The sequence below is a fragment of the Centruroides vittatus genome, unplaced genomic scaffold, assembly GCF_030686945.1.
Source record: "Centruroides vittatus isolate TY-2023 unplaced genomic scaffold, ASM3068694v2 scaffold_1014, whole genome shotgun sequence".
Taxonomy (NCBI): domain Eukaryota; kingdom Metazoa; phylum Arthropoda; class Arachnida; order Scorpiones; family Buthidae; genus Centruroides; species Centruroides vittatus.
The window spans coordinates 783,636-799,960 of NW_027122665.1; the positions used below are offsets into that span (position 1 = coordinate 783,636).

Here is a 16,325-nt window from a genome sequence, read left to right on the forward strand (position 1 = left end):
TGTATAGACACAATCAGAAGAAATCGTTAAAACAAGGTATGGTTGTGTATGTACTCTGCATGTGTATTTAATCAAAAAATTAAATATAGAACGATTTATTTAATGTTTTTTTGAATGTGAAATAATAAAATAGACTTGAGATTTTTATTTTCATTATTTTAAGATTGTACTAAACTAAGGGGAAGGGCCTTTAGATAAATGTCCATGCCATATGATTGGTAGGGGTTACTTTTAGGTAATTTGTACATATGTAAATATATAGATATCAATTTAAAAGTAACTTCTACCCAAAAGTGCCAATAGATTGATCATTTGATACTGAATTTTTATTGAATTTTTGAATGTTTATGTATTTAAATTGTAATATATTATGTATATACATGTTTATATGACACATTTAATCCACAATACACTTATAATTTAATTAAGCTTATCATACATCATCATTTGTGGCCACGGGGCTGTAAGAGTTAAGAGGGTCTTTTTAGCGAACCCATTACAGATTCAGCCATACCCGCGAGGGACGGGGCCTCGACGTATCCGGATGGATCACTCTCTGAAAAATTCTCGGGGTTTTTCGAATCACCCGGATTTCATCCTGGGTCTTCCGGAGCTGTGGGATGACACATTAATTAACTGCTTGACTTTCTGGCTGTCAAATATTGTTGTGGCATACCGATAAAAGAAACATTGCGAATTAATTGACACTAATAGTATGGCGATGCTTCCTGTGTGTGTAATAATGCTTTGATATAAATACAAGAAAATACTAATTAAATGTCCTAGATTTAACTTCTACCGGGATAGCTTAGTATTTTAATGCTGAATTTGAATTGACGCCTGCTACCCTGTTCGTCTCTTTTCTAATGAATATCTAAAAATCTTAATATCAATAATTATCTTAATCAATTGTCTGTTATGGTCTTGATAACCCAAAATAATGGTTGACTTTATTAGTTCTCTTTAATTTTCTGTTAAATTTCAGCTGTAAAATGTGGCATTAGCTGTAATGCATAACATCATTATAGAAAAACAGATAAGTAAAACTGAATACTTTCTTGTTTCAATTTTACTTGTTAAAACAATAAGTATTGTTTCAGTTTTACTAAACAGTATCAAACCAAATATCTGACAAGCTTAAGACTGGAAGTGGTTCGAATTTTTGGATTTTCTGGACTTGGGCTAAATGTATACTTAATTAAAATATAAAATTAAGAACAAAATTGTATTTAACTGATAAAAGTCAATGCAAGCCCGTTTGATCATTATTAAGCCTCTTAAAATATAGAATACTCTGTGTAGTATAGGCCTAATATTTAGGATGAAAATTAAACAAAGAAAAGAACATAACAGAAGTGGCATCGTGCAACGTGTATGCCACGAAAACCGAAACAAAGCAGCTGAGCCGTGAACTACAACTGGGATACAACCCACCAGATTCAAAACTAGCCAGTTTTTCTGGTAATTCTGTATTTTTGGAAGCCAGTTAATTGGTCCGTTACTATATTAGAACTAGTATTATTGGTCGATAGTCTGAATGTCGAGTAATTATTTTTTGCACCCAGGTAACCTATTCAAAAGATTGTATACAATGTAAAAAATCAAATCATAAACGAGCAAAATGGTTAAATTGTTTACTAATTGCTAAATTATTAATATTTAAAATATGATGTTTTATTATATAGAAATACTTTATCCTTGTCGTTATATGACTTTGATAAAGAGAAAAGAAGCAGGTGTTTTTTTCTATTTTCATTAATGAATTCTGTAATCAATTGCAAAAAGTATCAAAATAATACAACCTTATAATGTCTTATTCTAGCTGTAAAAATTAATTCATTGGATACATTTGTACAAGTTCATACAAAGCTAGTCTCTAGCTATAGGAATGAAAATGGTGTTTGCGCGTTATTTACGTCGAAATGTAAATAATATGCAAGTGCCGTTCACTTGTTCACTAAACAAGTTCAGTTAAAATGTATAGGTGTTGTACAACTACACTTCAATTGTAACATTCAGTTGACTTTTTGTACAGTTTAGTTTTTGTTTCAATTGATTATTAAATTTTGGTGGTTAAAGGTCGAGGAGGTCGCGCCTTGTCCGGAGTGGCACTGGACGTAACGAACATCTTACTCGTTATTAGCATTTACAGTTTTTTATAAAACTCGTCTCTAACCTCGAAATTAAGATTTATTATTATAAAATTGCAAAAAGAATATAAAAACTTTTTTAATAAAATCTCGTAACAGATGACGCCCCACGTAATATTAACTTTCTTTCTGAGAAAGTTATGCAACTCTCTACCAGTTTTGAATTAAATTGAATCGGAAAAAATATATTTGAAATATTGGAATAATATATGGAATAATCCAATATTGGAAATATAAATATATTTTTCCAATATTTTACTCGTCCGATATAAATCATACGATTTTCCGATCAATAAATCTCATTTCTTGTAGAATTTTTATCGTTTTTGAGCTCTTAAAATTCTATTTAATGAATTTTTTTAAATTATTGAAGTGTTATTTTATGATTTAAATCATTTCTTAAATTGTTCATTCATGTAGAATTCATTAAATATGATAAATTCCCTTATATATGTAGCATATTCAGCAATTTGTCATTTAATATTTAAAGTTTTTTTTTTCCTTCAATGTTTATTTAAGAAATTCTAGATTTTTACATCTTTTTATTGAGCTTGGTGAACAAACAAGCCGTCCGTTATTACTAATATTTGATATCTGAAGATATCTTATAAAGTAGTATTAACTTTTGCGGCAAATGCAAAACACGACTCGGTAAAATGTTAGTTTCGGCGTCGAATTAATGTTTAATTTAATAAATGTCGCATTAACGTTTGACCGATTTCGGTGGAATTTTCAAAACTAGATAAGAGTTAAAATAAAATAAAAATGCATCTAAAATTTAGAAAGAAGAATTTAAAATGGTAGAGGAATGATATATTTGGAAGGTGAATTTGGAGTTCTGTTTAATATTTAATGAGTAATTTTTATACATTCACATCAAAATTTAATAATTTTAATCTAATTATAATTTAATCGTATTAATTAATTTTAATGTTAATTTAATTTAAATCCATGTCGTATATCCACGTCAGAATTTAATAATTAATTATCATTAAAATTTTATATTAGTTTGAAAAATTGTCTTTCGAGATTGATCCATAAAAACTTTGAAGTCTCTCGTGAATTATATATTCACCACTCTTTTCTACTTGTAGCTAAGCTGCGAAACTATTAGAAAATGTAAAAAGTATTCACAATTGCAGAAATACTATTTACTTGGTTCTAAGCTGTCTTCCTCCTTTTTTCTTTCTGTATTTATACAGAGTAAAAATCTTGGCATTCATTCTTTCAGTATGTTTCTACCAATAGAATTATTTAAAGTTTATACTAGGTACTGTTAGTTTCCAGTACTTTAACAGTTGATTTTCTTTCTGTATGTAAAGAGGAGTCAAAAAAATATTTCACAATATTTCATTATATTAGAACAGAAAATGGGCAAACTTGCAAAACTCTACAGTCCTTTCGTGTAGTCCCCTTGTTTGTCAATTGTCGCTTGCCACTGTTTTGGGAGGTCCGCTATTTTGTCTGCTCTTCATTTTTGTCGAGCTCCTGGATATTCCGGGCAATGGCAGTGTATAGTGTGGCTATGCATGTAAAATAAAAATGGGATGTTTGTCGAGATACCATACATTGATCTATAACAGAACTACACGAACTTCGACAAGTGTTGCGTGAATCTCTGTCAGTGTTTTTTTATATAGTGAATTATTGTGATCAACTCCAGGGATCCTTTAAAAACTTTTTTAAAAACTGTATTTAAATTGAAAAGTTTTATTATAACAAATGCGTTTGTAAATTATTGTTTGAAATGGCAGAAAAATTTTCTTTCGACAAATTGCGGCTCGAAAGCAATGAGTGCAATGACCGAATTTGAATGCGTGACGATTGCTTTAAAGCCAAGTGATGCATGTGTTTCAAAACAGAGGCCAATAGAGACATGGGATTGTTTATAAAATAGAATGAACTTAGAGGAAAGTCATAAATGGAATTGGATTAAAACTTTCTAAAAAATGTATGAATGTTTTTGTCAGAAAGTAACAACTTTAAGCTATTCTGCATTGCATGGTAAAATCCTTACATACTGACTTGTGAACAATGCATAACGTACATCACACAAGTAAGGAATGCAGCACAAAGACAGGAAAATGTGAAATACACATTTTACCGCGTGTGCTCGAAATGCACATTAGCATTTTATGCTGTCTTTTCATGTTATTTGTGCATGTAGGATGTCTTGTACTAAATGAGCCATGATCTATGGCTCTGTAATAGACGTTTTTTTCATATTACATATCGTTTTCAAGATGGGAGTGTTAACTTCATATTTTACCGATAGGGGGTGCCATAAACGACATTGTCTTGAAGAACTTAGTCACTTTAACTATATGTCACATTTGTAATTGTACCTTTGTCAGTTATGAGGGTTTTGCTTGTTGATTTCTTGTTGAATCATTCTGATTTTATAGGTAGATTAAATACATACTTGCTGCAATCTGGGTCTATTCTCCTTGACAGTGATCCTTCGTTGATGTTAAGCAAAAATTAAAAAGGTTATCAATCTTTTGGGCTTGATTATTTCTCTAAAGGGTAAGCTTTTCCCACCTACAAATATAGCCTGTCCAAGGCTGTAACACACAAGGATGACTAAACTGGCAAAGTATGAATGTTTTCTATGTTTATTTCATAGTCATTGCTGTTAAAGAACTCCAACAATCAGTTGCATAACTTGCCCGGCAAACAAATTTAAAATTGTGGTGGCACCATCTGTTATAAAGTTTTTTAATAAAATATCATATTATTACTTGTTATAAAAATGGCAAAAATCTTAATTTTGAGGGTAGAGATGAGTTTTATAAAAAATTATAAATGTTAATAACGAGTAAAATTATGTATTCTGAAACCGTGTCTTCTTTTATCTGTTTTTACTGTCACGACTAGGTGCATAGACAGATGCTGGGCGTTACCGACATCAATCTTTATTTGGGAATATCCTGTTGGCTGAGACACATTTCGGGCATAAGCACCTCGTCTGTTGGCATTACTTCTGGGATATCTTGTAAGGTGGTGCTAACTTGTATACATCTTGTTTAAAATCACTTATTTACAGTTAAAAATGTTTTACCATAAAATACCTTTACAGTTTAAAATATATTTACAGTTATAACTACCATTACAGTCAAAGTTTTTTGACTTTACACTGAACATCACCCCGATGTTCAGTGTCTATGCTCCTAGTCGTGACTAGGGATTGCAATCCAGCAGTGTTTTCAATCCAGCTGGATTTTTGCTGGGCCAACATCATTCCAGCTGGATCCAGCGCAGATGTATTTTTGGTGCAATAAAGTGTTATCTATCTATTTATCCAGCAATTTATGGTTTTTTTAAAGAAATAAAACATTTTTTTTAATACTTAAGAAACTTTCATTATTCAGACTGGTCACTATAAATCAGTAAAACTTCTTACACGTTTAGGTAGTAAATTTAACTTTGTTTCGGTTTAATACTTGAGATAGAGATAATTAACTTTAAATGTTTAGTTAGATTATAATTATAATGTAATCTTTAAGTTAAATAATAGCAAATGTAATTTTACTAATTAATTTGTATTGATATATTATAATAATGTAATGACGGATAATCAGTGACTAAGTGGTTATTAGTCTTACCAGTTTTCTTATTATAGGCTCTACATATCAGTCTGTAGTTATTTATAAGTAATTTAATTATTAGTGTTAGTAATTAGTAGTAGTCTAGTAGTTAGTTATTATTATCACAATCATGAATCACATACATTCATATCATCATATATCTAAGATACTGATTCTCATTAATTTAATTAACAATTTAACTAACTAGGTATTCTCAGTTTCTCACTAATTTTCACAATAAAATTGCCTAGCCCAGCCCACTAACCACTTATAGAATAAAAGTTAAAAACTCTTATTTAATAGAATTAGAGTAGAAGTTATAAAATATTAGTCTTGTCTTAAATAAAATATTTTAAAGAATTAAATAAAATTAAATCAATCACTTCTGTTATTTTTTTGACTTTTCTGGAAGTAGAATCTCAAGAAACAAATGGTATTGATGGTGCTGTCTCCCAACCTACTTCTTAATGAACTGCATATAAAACCCGCTGCAGAGAAGGCCCTTTCTGCCTCTACGTTAGTTGGTTTCGGGGTCATCAAATAATCATAAATTGTTCTGTCACGTGATTCATTGACGTCACAACCGACCGTAAATTAGAATTATGCACCAGGACTAGGAGAGAAGTTACTTATTTTATTTAGCGAGAGCGGAAAGTCAACTGGCAATTAGATTAGCAGAGGTAAAAGGGCGGGCGGTGCGGTATAGAGAGGGAGTGTAGCACGTGCTGCACTGAACGGCAACGTCACTCTCGCCGCCGAACGATAGCGCACGCAGTAAAGCGGCAACGCCGACAACATAGACTTTTGTGCCATTGTTTAGAAAGTTAATTGTATTTGCGTATTTGAGTATTTGCGGATCCGTGGCGCTGGATCCGCAAATACTTGGCCTGCTGGATCCAGCAGGCCGAAGAATGCGCGGGATCTAGCAATTGCAATCTCTAGTCGTGACAGTAAAAACAACGAGTAAAATGTTAAGTCTGACCCTACTCGAGATGGGACACATGATTCCCTTTATTTTCCTAACTTTTCCTGGCCTTTAACCAGAAAAATTTAATAGCATTGACTCCTTAATACACAAACCAAATGACTTTTGGCACATCAACAACTACAAAATCAGAACATCGAAGATACCCACGTCCTGCAGTATTAAATAAATACTCAGCAAAGATTTAATTCATTTTTGTAGAGGTAAAAATAAACAAGCATATCCATCTCATTAGTATGAAAATTTGCTTTTATCTTTAAAAATTAAGATTACTTATTATGACGTGGTCACAACACCAGCTGCAGTTTTAATTTATATATAAATAAATAATATCTAGCCTCAATTTTCATCTTTCTAACTCTGAAAACTTAATGAAATTGAATTTTAGAAATTGTACTTCAGTAAATACGGTGGAACCTCGTTTAACGAGCACCTCGCATAATGAGTAAAACAATTTGTAAAAAAATGACTCGCTTAACAAGTGATAATGAGTGACGAGGAAAGGGGAAGTCCCAGATTGCGCACGTGCTCCATCAGTCTGTGTTTAGCACTCGTTTCACTAGCATATTAGTATGGCTTGTGATCAAACATTTTTCCAAACTTGCATTCAGATGTATTACGTATAAACAACCATCGCCCATTATATAATAAACAAGCCAAACGATATGCTAAATTCTTGGGCTGTGTAAAGGAAGTAATTAAATATTAGAAAATAATTTGACTAGAGATAGGCAGTTATGCTGCTATCTCGTATTAAATTTAATGACCAATTCCAAATTAAATTTTTGAATAGATGTTATACATAAAATATTTGAGTATTTTTTTCGGCATGGAATGTATTATTGTATTTTACATTAATTTATATGGGTAAAACTGTTTCGCTTAATGAGAGTTTCGCATTACGAATAAGATTCTGGAACGAATTATGCTCATTAAGTGAGGTTCCACTGTATATGAACATTTAAACGATTAAATTCAAATACAGATACACCTCTTAACGATGGACCACGTACGTGGCAGAGGTCCCATAAGATTATAATGGAGCCGAAAAATTGGTAGCCACCCATATCTTTTCTACATTCTGATACATATGTAAACTGTACATGACGAATATTTCAGTAATAGACTGTACTGTGTAAGTTCGATTAAGTACTCTCTCTAACGTTTGCTTGGTGACAGTCACTTAACGACAAATTTCTCTGAGCATATCCCAACATTAAGGGACACGTACCTATATTTTAGATTGGATAAATTAAATAAATTAAAATTTAGACTAAAATTTCTCTAATTCTTTACAGAGCTGATTGGAAGTTTTTATTAAGATCGAAATGTGTTCGATCAATCTCGCCTCTCCAAATTTTGCTAAGTAAGTAATTTATTTTAAATTATTGAAATTAATATAAAAAGTGCAAGATTAGTATTAAAAGTCTGTTTGAAAACACAAAGTTTGCATACTGTATACAGTCAAACCTCGATGTAGTATCTTTCTAAATAGTACTGCCCTTGTAAGGTATCGACGAATAATTGTGGCACTCGGTGGAAAAACGAGGCATCTGCAAAACTATAAAAACCTGTCTATGCCCGAACGGGACCTGCTAACCAGGTTGAAAATTATTTAACTGACTATTGGCATTATTTAAACTTCACCCACTGTTCAATACAGCATCATCAACCTTTACATTTCCGGTAAAAAGCTATTTTTCTGCTATTTTTTCGTCTTTTTACCGGAAATGTAAAGGTTGATGATGCTGTATTGAACATTATGTGTACCGGTACTGACAGGTGAAGATTGTTTTCACCCACTGTTAAAGGTGCATTGACTAACTTGACCGAGTAAAGTTCATACCGGACAACACTGTCACTCAAGTTTTTATTTATTTCAAAAATAATAATACACGAATGTTGGAAATTCGATCAAGAATAAGGAAGCAATTGAACAATTGTTTACATTTATATTACTCATATAAATATTACACATATTTTTTGAAATAAAAATCTCAAAAAATTAGAGTAGCCCTAATATTTGCCGAAAATCAGAAACGGGTTGTTTATAAAATTTTGACGACGACAACAAACCTCCGACCACACCAGCCTTTTATTAGCAGCTATTTAGCTGTCGTTAAAAAAGGTTGGCAATAAAAATGTCCCAATCAATATTTGACAACTCCTTTTGTGCCCCACTGCAGCAGAGTCATTGAAGTGGTCACAAGCTTGTTGTATTGCCGAGATTGGGTGTCGTTCAAAAATGTTCAAGTTTCTGGTGATTTACCGCTTGCTACCAGACTCGCAATCTTCTGGGTGGGCTGGATAGTGACCACCTGACCAATTGGTAGTGGTGAATGATACCCTTACTTACAATGACAACATCATTACTTATCATTACGTTACTTTGAAACCTATAAACATGTTGAAATTTAATACAAATTCTTGTTTGGTTAATTTAAAAATAGCAATTAAATAAATTGTACATAAAATAATTTATTATTTAATTAATTATTTTGTTATTAGTTGCCTCAATGTAACTTGTAAGCCACTAATTACATGAACCAGGGGCTGGATTCACAAACACCTCATATCGTAACTTATGAAGAAATTCATTGTAAGTTATCAGATGCAAAAAGTCTCGTATTCGCAAAGCACATTGTAAGCTACGATATTGTAAAAAGTCTCGTAACTACTACGATATCTAAGAGCTCTCGTAAATCTAGGTACTGGTGGTCGAGTATTTAGTTCTATCGATAGATAGTCGATTCTATTGTGCTTTTCTTATTATTGCTTGCAAACTTTTCTGATTTGAAATAAAGAAATAAAATGCTACCTTTGCTCAGACCAGATTAAGTATCATGTGCAGAGAGAAAATTCGAAAAGAAATGTTTTCCTGTTAGCTCTATTAAAACAGAGGTGGTTGCTAGTGATATCGTAAGACACGCTCTGGTTACCAATTCCTGTTTTATCATAAGTGCTGCGATTTGTTTTGCGAATACAAAGTATAAAACATCATTAGTTTCTCGTAACTTTACAATATTGGAGAGATACTATGTCGTATCTTGCGTGACGTTCGTGAATCTGGGTGCAGATCTGTATCGTTTGCGTGATTGGATACGGCAAATTAGGACTTTTACAGCTAAACCAATTACTAAATTTTGAGTTATTTCGGTATATGTATAGTAATTTATTTGAAGGAGTTTGTGTTTATATATATTTTTTTATTTTATAGATTAATTCACTTAGATTTAAAAGGAGCAGCTCCAAAATTATCTTACTGTGAACAGGTATGTATTTTAATAGAATACATTTTATTAATGAAATGGACGTTGTTATTGTTTTTGTATAGAGTAAGTACTCGCTTCACAGTATTTTGTTATAACGCCACTCAGGAAAGATACTGTACATTTGTAATAATTAAAATTATTTGTATCATTGTCAGATTTTCTTTATAAACAGGGAATAAATGCCAGAAGTTGCAAAAATGATCCAATTAGATTATTATTAAGCAAATTATATCTCATTTATTGTACAGAAAAATTGGTCACAGTTTCCAAGGATCTATCGACAACATCGGGTGACGACTTGCCATACTTTGTTTTTTAGGAAAAAATGAACTTTGAACTCTGTTCAAAACAATTGAATAAACAGCACTCTTTACAATTCTGAAAATATTCATCTCAGTATTTATACATGCCACAAGTCTGATGTGTTTAAAGGATAAATATGATAATGAAAGTTGTTTCATGATTTTTATTTTCAAAAATCTGTTAAGCCCTGGTCACACTATGCGACTTCCAGCCGCGCAGACGGCTGTTCCCGTTAACTGGTAATCCCCCCCTCAAAAACCAGCACGACTGCAACCGCAACTAGAAACAAAAAGTTCGTTCTACTCGCAACGGTTGCAAACGCACATCCAATCAGAAAACGTCTTTGTGCTGTATATTTGTCAATATATCTTGATTATAACATTTGTATTAACTCAGTTTCAGTACATTTAAATGCTATATTTGATGTAAATCAGATCTGAATTTATAAAAGTTATTGTTAGATTTATTTTAAAAAGTTTGATTGCTTTTAATAATATACAATTGAATAAAATAAATGCTTATATAAAAGAAAAAAGATATATCAATTTTAAATGAATTAAATCATTCAAGCTTTCACTGCTCTAAACAACACTTACCCTCAAATATTCACTTTTATAAGATTGATAAATAGCATCCAAAACTTCTGGAATAATGACTGATATCGAATTATGGGCCACTCTAAATTGATATGCCAAACTACGAAACGTTTCGCCTAAACTGTATATAAGTATAAATTACTCCTATATTCATACGGATATATCCCCTATAACCTTCGGCATTCGAAAGCCTTAATTCATTCATCAGCTGGTGAAAGCACGATTGTGTAGCCCGTTGATTTTCATTTCGCCAAGTTTTAACCCAGCGTGAACGTTTTTTTCTTATTTTTCTCTTTGTATATTCTTGCCAGTTCTAACAAAATTAGCGCCATTTTTCTTTTATTCATTCCAGAAAAGGAACTGCTTGCTATTTTAATAAGAAAAGTAGCTAAAATTCTGTAAATACTCTGAAGTAGAACGTAAAATGTCGGTAAACTCACGAAAGTAGACAAAAACAAGCTACTGTAATTTTATTGGTTTATTATAGGGTCACGTGTTCCGAGTTGCAACGTCAACAAACAATGTGTGACCACGAGAAGACGCGCGTGACTCGCGCTTGTTGCAGTTGCAGTCGCCTGCACGGTTGGAAATTCCATAGTGTGACCAGGGCTTTAGTCACTCATAATGTCTTTAATGTGTGTGTTTTTATATAATTAATTTGTTAATTGTAAATATCACAAAATGAAAATATGTGATGATTGAAACATGAAATACTAGATAATGCATGAATTCTAATTAACTGTTAAGAAAATTACTGTTATAATCCATATATATATATATATAAAGCAAAATGTTCGTACCCATCGAAATTGTAACCGATACTTTACAAAGAAAGCAGCATGTAAATAGGTCACACCGGGTCGCTGGTGGGGTCTACAATTCTTTCCTAAAAAGGGCCACCGTTTAACTTCCTCTGTGGACTCGGCACAAATTCGTGCAAAGGGTTAACAAAGGGAAAGGTTTTGCACCAGGGATAGGAAACACACACTTTTGACTCAGCTCTCTCGTCAACTCCAAGTCTATTTGTTTGTTCCCATAGCAACTATTCTTTAAGTTTTATTTTTGAATAATATCCTTTGGTTATATACAGATATAGGTACAGATATAAAAACTAAATCTGTATCTTACCTTTAATAATTTTTATCTGTATATACGAGTATATCGAAAGCAAAATCTTCTGTCGCCACCACACAAAAATAATTTAAATTTAAAAATTAATTTGATTTACAATTTGAAAATTTCAAAAGTACTTTTACGCAGTTTTTAAAATGTTTTAATTTTCCATTTATTTCATTTTATTTTTGGTTTCGGTTTCACTGTAAAGGCCAGAGTTTTAATTAATTTTTAGGTTGAATTTATTTAGTATTAATTTAGATTTAGTTTTTATAATTATTAAATTTATTATTATCTATTTAATTTTGCCTACATTTTTGAATTCTTAATTATAATTTTTTTTAATTAATTGAACTATCAGGCTATGTAGTTGTATGTAATGTTACGACGACAGTGAATGATAATTAGACAATGTTTTTTAATTTTATGTATTGTGAGAAAATTTCGTACAGTATATTCATTCAAAATAGATTGATACATTGATTTACAGTTTAAATTCGATTAGATTTTTATTCCAATAGAAAAAAGATTAGAAAGTGAATAATGTTTGCCGTAAATTTGTATTAAACAGTACAAATTAAAAAGTATTGCAGGGAAGTACAGGCGTTTATGTACGAGTTGTTGGAGTTTTTCCTTCTTTGATTTTTGTAGTTTATGAATTATAATGATTTTCTTTCTGTTATTAAACTATATTCCAGTTGTTTCCGCTATTTAAATTGCTCGGTGCAACCGGACTTTTAATCGAATACGAAGATATGTTTCCGTACGATGGACAACTCAAAGAAATATCGCAACCCGAATGTTACAGGTTAGTTTTTATTTAAAAGCAGATTCAAAACAAATCTAAAAATTAGTCTAATCTTAAATACGTTAAAATCTGTGTGATTCAAATAATTTAAACAACCGGCTTGCTGTACTAAGTATAAAAAATAAAAAAAACCATATATTCATAAATTTATGCGTAGGTCCTTACAGTACTTTTTCACATCAATTCATCCTGCATATTAAAAAAATATACAAAATAATAACAACAGTAGGAAAAATAAACTAAAACACATAATATAACATCTTAAAACAAACACGGAAAGTGGCTAGATCTCATTGCATCCACAAGGTGCAAGTACTGAGATGTGAACAAATTGACTTCATCCAATAATCAGTTAATATCTCCTAATGTTACGTGCCACTTCGAGGCAGGGCCCAAAAGATTGCCGTACTTACGCAAATATTAATCATTACGTTACATCAGGAATGGGCAACCCGCAGTCCTTGGGCTGCATGCCAGCCCGCAGTAATATTTTTTGCGGCCCACCTCGCATAAAATATGAATAAATATATTAATTTCTCTTCTTAAGGAAGTATGCAGCAAAAATTCAAACGTTATTTTCTACAACTTACGTTTGTAAGAAACCGGCTAACAGACACATCGAAACTAATTTAAAACTAGCAGTGACTAATATTTAACCAAATATTTCTGATATTTTACATTTACATCAGTTTCAGAAGCTAAATTAAGTATACCTATGAATAAATATTTGTGATTTACTGACATTATTTTCCTCGTTTCTCTTGTATGCGGCCCGCATCAGTTCAGAAGTTTTGAAATGCGGCCCTTACGTAGGAAAAAGATCGTCCATCCCTGCGTTACACACAGCCTATATGAGTAGTAGACTGCACCGTAAAAAGTTTACGTAAATATGGTTAATGATGTATTTGTCAAAACATACCTCCGTCGACAAGTGGCATATATCCGTTTACGGTAGCTGGCACGAAATTTTTTAGACTAATTACATAGTACTTTTTCCGGGAGTAACCGAAAGTTATAAAGTACATACAGTACGTTTCTGATTAGAGACGTAATTTTAATTCTTGTTTGTAACTTTGAATATAAAATTTCCAAACGTAATAGCTGTATTAATAATAATTTATATTACAAAAGCGAAAATTATTGCGTGCCACTGGAAATTCACGAGTGAAACCGAGCCTCGGATAATATATTTTATATGAAAATATTCCTTTCTCAGTTGGAAATTAACATTATAAAAAGTTTTGAAGCACTAATATTTTATGTACGATGTTAATTTGATGAAATTTTAATTTTTTTCAGTAAATTGGAAATTAAAACATTACAAAAACTAGCCGAAGACAACGACCTCTCAATATTTCCACTAGTACAGACCTTCGGACATTTGGAAGTGAGTACCGCCATTCGAAGTAAATTACAAATATTTTTGACAAATGCGATTACTAAATATATATTTTTTAATGCAGTTTCTTTTAAAACATCCAAAATTTTTCGAATTAAGAGAAATAAATAAATATCCAAATACTCTCTGTCCCTCTCATCCTCGTAAGTAATTTTATCTTTGTTATTTTATTTTAAAAAAATCGAATAACAATGTCGATTATTTCTTATTGTCATAAAAATTGGCACGAGCTAAAAACCTTGCCAATTTTCATGATTTTTGCTTCCGTACTAAGAGTTAATAGGAAGAAAGAGATATAAATTTAATTGTCTGTGATGTCTGGCGTATTAGGACTTTTGACAAGTTTATTAATTATTTATTGAAGGAACAACCTAAATATTAATGTAATTTAATGGCAATCTGAAGATCAAGTTCCCAAAATGTACGTAAATTATTTCAATATCTGAACATACAAAAAACATATTTTCTGTCAGTAAGTATAAAAATTTAGGACGCATCATTTATACCTGTTTCGATTACCGTATTCTTTAAAGTGTGGATATAAGATAGCCCCAAGGGATGTTCGGAAAAGGAAATGTTGTCCGGCCCCCTCCGATACAAGAGACTAATAGGAAGAATATGGTTTTAAGACAAAATAATTTAGTTCTAAATTTATTTACGTGAAATGAACAAAAACAATTGTGTGTATACGAGTTCTATAGAAGGATGATACAAGGAAGAAACATGTTGCACTAGTAATCAAAGACAAACATCTTCGAGTTTCTAGACAGTGAGATTATCTCAAACTGTAGGTTATCAAAGAAGAGATGGACCAACCAAACAGGAGCACCGAATTTAGGTACCGAAACACACTTGGTTGGAGTATTTGAACTGACCACCTCCAAATTTAGACATTTTTGCATTTTATGGATATCAATCTGAATGACTGATAGAGAAATTTTGGATGGCTGGTAAATTTTCCATACAATGTTTTTTGTTCGGACAATTTCTTGTAAGAATATGAAAGTTTATCATCACGGGTGCACATATATTGAAAATTGGCACAGGGTTTCATTATTTTACATTCCAGAAATAACACTTCTAACAAGAACAAATTTGTGGAATTAAATACCGGAAACAATATTTTTTCATTTGCTTCATGTTAAACTTCACTGCAATGTTGGAGATAGACATTGTAATACAAGTCCCGTCGTCCCAAGATACCCAGTTCAAATTCTTATAAATAATAATAAATTAAGATAACATTTCATATCCGTTGCACCATCAATATTAGTAAATTAGCATTAAATTCAAGTAAAAATGAAATTAATATTTTCTAAATTTATCAATTTTGAGCATACGTTATTCACAAGTGTTAACTTTGCTTCTACTCATAATAAAACAACAGTCGCAGCTTGCCGTTATGTCCCATAAAGTTTATATCATTTAATCTATTATAAAATCTGCTTTAGATAAAAAAAAAACATCATAAAAGAAATTCTTAAAAATTAATATTAAAATATCCGAACTACCTTTGACTTTTTTCAAAATTATGTATGGAATCCCGAATAAAATTATTACAGAAATGATATTATTTGTATGATGAATGTATCAGAAATTAACATTTATCCTTAATTCTTCCATTTATTACTAGAATATCTTTAATTCTGATGTATTTTATAAGCAAAATATGAAAACTTTTAACTAAAAAGACAATACTTTAAAATTATTCTAGGTTCGTTGTCGGTCGTATTTGAATTACTGAATCAAGTTTTAGAACTGCATCCTTACGTAAAATGGTTACATTTGGGTGCGGACGAAGTAAGTATTTAATATAATCGTACGATAACTTTTCGTTTTAATGTCGCTCGACGGTCACGTCGGTTCTGGTCCAAACCTTTGTGACTATTGAATGGTGAGCCGAGAATGCCCATTATTGGTACAGAACAGAGTGCATGGTCTGCTTGCAATGACTGAAGATTGATGTTTTGGCTGTGAACAAAATATATTATTTTATGATAGTTTTAAAACATAGAAATTAATATTATTACTATTTTTGAATCAGAGATGCATATCTGTTTTTTTCCTCTTTCCATAAGACTGTATTTAACTGGTTTGGGAACAATTCTATCA

General features: G+C 31.4%; 1 protein-coding gene across 1 annotated transcript in view; it reads left to right on the forward strand.

The window, feature by feature from the left end:
• The window catches only part of LOC136986147 (hexosaminidase D-like), a 21,834-nt gene continuing 5,509 nt past the window's right edge, over positions 1 to 16,325 (forward strand). The window contains exons 1-7 of the mRNA XM_067283628.1: positions 1 to 36; positions 8,021 to 8,088; positions 9,940 to 9,994; positions 12,705 to 12,814; positions 14,114 to 14,201; positions 14,278 to 14,356; positions 15,928 to 16,013. Of these exons, the coding sequence (XP_067139729.1) occupies positions 8,051 to 8,088; positions 9,940 to 9,994; positions 12,705 to 12,814; positions 14,114 to 14,201; positions 14,278 to 14,356; positions 15,928 to 16,013 (456 nt within the window). The 5' untranslated portion in view covers positions 1 to 36; positions 8,021 to 8,050. The remainder of the gene's footprint in view (positions 37 to 8,020; positions 8,089 to 9,939; positions 9,995 to 12,704; positions 12,815 to 14,113; positions 14,202 to 14,277; positions 14,357 to 15,927; positions 16,014 to 16,325) is intronic.